The 5,277-nt window shown below is 40.3% G+C and overlaps 1 protein-coding gene across 1 annotated transcript; it reads right to left on the bottom strand.

Annotated features, from left to right (window-relative positions):
• Positions 1–791: 791 nt before the first annotated feature.
• Positions 792–3,307, bottom strand: rnasekb (ribonuclease, RNase K b). Its single transcript, XM_010797310.1, is given in 3 exon segments — positions 792–1,310; positions 1,615–1,706; positions 3,077–3,307. Coding segments are annotated over 3 exon segments (318 nt in total). The 5' UTR covers positions 3,155–3,307; the 3' UTR covers positions 792–1,162.
• Positions 3,308–5,277: the final 1,970 nt, after the last annotated feature.

Here is a 5,277-nt window from a genome sequence, read left to right on the forward strand (position 1 = left end):
GGGACTTAAGTGAGAGTGAAAACACAAGGTAAGTTTTAAATAGGTCAGCAATTTCCCATCCTATAGGTTGCTAGATGTATCTAACCCTTTCTCCTGTCTTTATCTCCCTCTTTCAGCACAAGACCCCAGGGGGATTCAATGGAGCCTGAAGACCTGTAATGAGACCCTCACCCTGAGCCTCAGTCTCAACTCGCAGGGTTTTTGCTAGCCTCTCCCTGTTCCTTATTTTTATTAAACAGACGTTAAGCTTCCCAATGGTGTGGTCTTCGTTTTGTGAAAAATATGATTACCTCACCTGTTTTGTTGCTGTTGTCTTTTGTGATAGTTAAATTTATTTACAAACTGAATGAATGTCCTCTCTCTGCTGATGTTCAGGTGTATATCAGTATGTAGTGTCTCTACTTTAAAGAGTCCTCTCCTGCTGATGTTCAGGTGTATATCAGTATGTAGTGTCTCTACTTTAAAGAGTCCTCTCCTGCTGATGTTCAGGTGTATATCAGTATGTAGTGTCTCTACTTTAAAGAGTCCTCTCCTGCTGATGTTCAGGTGTATATCAGTATGTAGTGTCTCTACTTTAAAGAGTCCTCTCCTGCTGATGTTCAGGTGTATCAGTATGTAGTGTCTCTACTTTAAAGAGTCCTCTCCTGCTGATGTTCAGGTGTATATCAGTATGTAGTGTCTCTACTTTAAAGAGTCCTCTCCTGCTGATGTTCTGGTGTATATCAGTATGTAGTGTCTCTACTTTAAAGAGTCCTCTCTGTTTATGGTGAGTTTACAACAGACCAGTGTTATTTATTTTTGCACACACACTTTATTGCAGGATAATCCACAACCATCATTTCTTCACATTAAACACGCTTGATCTGCACGAGCATCAACACACTTACACCTTCTCTGTAAACAACAACAAAACTGAAAATAAACAAGATGGAAAATATACAAAATGATAAAACTGTTTAGGCAATAATATAATAATCAGATTTAATTCCTCATTTGCTTTATTTTATATTTAAATGTGTCGTGCATCACGAGTGACGCCCACAGGAATGTCTCAAACAACAACATCTACAAACATTTAAAATAAATAACTCTTCACTCCGTTAACCAATCAGCTCGCTCAGATCTTAGCGAGCCGGCTGCTGATTGGCTGTGTGAGTGTCATCTATGTGACCATGTACTCCTGGCGCTTGTTGAGGCGGACCTGGCAGAGCGACACGGCGCCGACCGCCACGTAGATCCCGGCCGCGATGAAGCAGTTGATCCCGACCTGAGTGTAGAGGCCGTAGATGTTCCCCGGGGGATTCTTACTGCACACAGAGGGGATTCAATACATGTTAATAACATGCAATGATACTAAACTGTTAAGATATGTATCTGGCTGCTCCTGCAAATAAAGAAGAAAACTAAAATATCAATTTACGTCATATTCTCAATAAACCTCCATTTATTTTGATCTGTGCTCAAATGGTTCAACACTATTTGTTTTTAAATTCAGTTTTTTCTCTTAATCTGCTGCCCAGACACTTACTGTGATGTCTAAAGATCTTAATCTTAACACAGTGTGTATCTCTGTGTATAAACCTATATATATATATATTTACAGTCTAAGGTGTTTAACGTATGTATTCCTCAGTCAGTTGATGCAGCAGCTAAATGTCTTCGATCAGGATCGCCGACTTGGTGCTGAAGAAGATTCCCAGCATCCCCTGCAAGAGAAACCACATCCCCGTTCAGGTGAATTATTCATTATTTAGGTATTTATTTAGACAAAGTAAGGGTTTCAATTATTTACTTAATGTTGTCATGAATTACAAGCAGCCCTAATGCGAAAGTCAATTAAAGAGTTCGTAAGCTCCAACTGTTCCAAAACTCAGCCGCCGTATCATTACCAGAGCTCCTTCCACTGATCATATCACCCGGTTCTTCAACAACTCCACTGGCTCCCCGCTAAATACTGCATCCACTTCAACATGTGGCTCCTCACCTTCGAGGCCCTTCACACCTCCATATCTCTCTGAACTCCTTCACTCCTCCACTCCCTCTCGTGCTCTCCGACCCTCCTCTGCCTTCCAGCTCACTGTACCTTCTGCCCGCCTGAGGACCACCATGGGGTCACGAGCCTTCAGCCCCCCGTCTCTGGAGCTCTCTCCCACAAGACATCCGCAATATGGACTCACTCTCAACCTTCAAGTCCTGCCTGAAAACCCACCATCTGAGGCTTTTATCAAAACATGTGTACCTTTATTATAACGGTGACTGTCTCTAACACATGTGGATCATTTTCCCTCATGCTCCATTTATGGAAACACTGACTTCCTGTTCTCAAACATCACATGATGTCAAAAATAAAAGTCACATGATTCATTTAAGTCACATTTATTTTGCCTCTTTAGTTCCTCTTTATATTCTGAATATTGATCATATTTGCATCTGTTCATTTACTGGAGTATTGTTGCATTGCGATGGTACATCTCTGTGTTAAACAAGTAACATAATGATACACAACATTATTATATATTACTGTTAGTGTGTATTGTTCATATATGTGTCATTTAGAAAACAACTCTATATACTTTAATATGATATATGAATACTCCTGTCACCAGCTAGTGTATAAGGATTTCATTAGTGTATATTAATAATAAATATTGTAAATGTCTCTGTGTTTAAATTACCTTCTGACACCACACTGACACATTCCTGGTTAATCCTCTGTCACCATTCATTTAAACGGAAAACCAGACATTAGCCAGCTCCATAACGTTAATTACACAGGCACAACACCACTGATCAGAATGGTGTTCATTAATATTGTTATAATATTCCATTACATCTTATATACCTTCATGTCTATGGTAACTTGGCCTAAATGGGCGACGTCTATCGACTGGAGAATATGTAAATGAATCGACTTTGCAACCGAATTCTTGCTGTTTTTTTAGTTTTCTGTAGGATATCATGAAGGTGAACACACATTATGAATAATATAAATTCATCACTGAAAAGATCCGACATTAATTTCACTAAAAACCCCACATAGCTCCAGGAAGTAGCCATCCCCCTCCCCGGTTCTTACCAGCATGATGACCCCCCAGATGCTGATCACGATCCCGCACGCAGCCATCTTCGGCCCGCAGAACAGAAGCGACGGCATGCCTGCTTTTTGACGGTCCAATCGATCAACCAGAAGCGGATTTATATGTGTTGTATTCACAAAACTGAGCAGAAATTAGCCATGGAAGGACGACAGAGGCTCACGGTCAGCTGATCCGCATCACTCGGGTTCACTCGTTGAAACTCGGCTTCACTCGTCAACCAGCGTAGCGACCAATCAAAATGGCGAGTTCGTTACATCCCGCCTTTTCCGTTGAGACTGACCAATGAAATGTCCAGATTGCTGAAATGTGAAACTGTATTTTTATTTTATGTAATTCTACAATACTTGATTTGTCTATCCCTGAATTGTTTTGTGTTTATACAAAATATATGACGTATATATATTTTCTTGAATAATAAAAGGGAAAAAAGATTCGTGAATCTATGGTGAAGACCAATCAAAACGTCAAGATTGGCACGCCCAGCCCCGCCTCTTCCTTTGACACTGACCAATGGCGTTCCACCTCCAAAGTCGCGCAATATTCCCTTGTTTATTCCGTGTACCTTTGTTGTGAGATATTTATCTCCTCTGAATATGTGAAATATAAACACCTCTGGATTATAATCGATATTCTCCACGAGTTTCTTCAGAGCTTCGTTGTTTGTGTTTTGTAAATCCTGTGCTCTCTAACGCTGCAGGAGCTAACTGTGGCTAACAGCTAGCTGAGTGTTGGTGTTATTGTTTTGAAGTTTTTTAAGAAAACGCTTCAGATCTTTCCCTGCCATGACGTCAGCCTCTGCTAAGGTGAGTTGTTACCTGCTTATTAATTAACGCACTTATTGCAGTGCGGACTGTGTGCAGGGAACTCTTTAAAGAGCAGAACTACACTCAGAAACCTGGCAAAAACCTTTTGAAAACCTTTCTTTATCTCACAAATATTAAGCAGACAACAAGTGCTTAATATTTAATTATCTGAAATGTATACAATGTTATGGTGAATTCGGCATACAGTAAATGCATTAATCTGTAAAGAAACGAGTCATTAAACTGAGTGGAGTCACACAGAGCAGCTGCAGAAATAGACCTTTACATGTTAATGACATTAATGTAACTTCTGTTATCTGAAGTGAATACAGTGCAATGGTGATTCGGGATATCGTTAATGCACTAAACTATATAAGAATGCCTGGGTTCGTTCAACTGAATCTGAACTCATTAGAGCTGCTCTAAGACACCTGTTAATTAGACTGCTTTGTTTGTTGTGCAAAAATGGACCGTATGATGAGTGCTTTATCTCTTATTATCTGACAATGTTATGGTGAACTCGGCATATATGTAATGCATTCATCTGTATAGGAACTCTTTAAAGAGCAGGTACTGCACACACCTTATCGCACATATCTAAATGACATATAAGTACAACGAAGTGTATTCTGCATCAAACCACAGAGTGCAAAGAGTAGTAATATGTTTCTTCTTTGATATCATCTGATGGTGAATTTGGCTTATTGTTTGTTCACTAAAGTTATAGAAATCCAGACTTTAGTGATTACTAACTGCATTCATTTATAACACTTACTGAAGGTATGTTTCAAATGCATGTACTTGTACTGTAGTATCTTCCCAGTGTAGTACATGTTTACTTGTACTGCAGTATTTCCACAGTGTAGTATATATACTGTACTTGTCTCTCTGCAGGTGGGGGAGATCTTCTCTGCTGCTGGAGCCGCCTTCAGTAAACTGGGAGAGCTGACCATGCAGTTACACCCAGTATCAGACTCCAGTCCTGCAGGGTACACACGCACACGCACACGCACACGCACACGCACACGCACACGCACACGCACACGCACACTACATACTGATATACACCTGAACATCAGCAGGAGAGGACTCTTTAAAGTAGAGACACTACATACTGATATACACCTGAACATCAGCAGGAGAGGACTCTTTAAAGTAGAGACACTACATACTGATATACACCTGAACATCAGCAGGAGAGGACTCTTTAAAGTAGAGACACTACATACTGATATACACCTGAACATCAGCAGGAGAGGACTCTTTAAAGTAGAGACACTACATACTGATATACACCTGAACATCAGCAGGAGAGGACTCTTTAAAGTAGAGACACTACATACTGATATACACCTGAACATCAGCAGGAGAGGACT

Source organism: Notothenia coriiceps, unplaced genomic scaffold (genome assembly GCF_000735185.1).
Source record: "Notothenia coriiceps isolate Sejong01 unplaced genomic scaffold, NC01 NC01_scaffold00002487, whole genome shotgun sequence".
Taxonomy (NCBI): domain Eukaryota; kingdom Metazoa; phylum Chordata; class Actinopteri; order Perciformes; family Nototheniidae; genus Notothenia; species Notothenia coriiceps.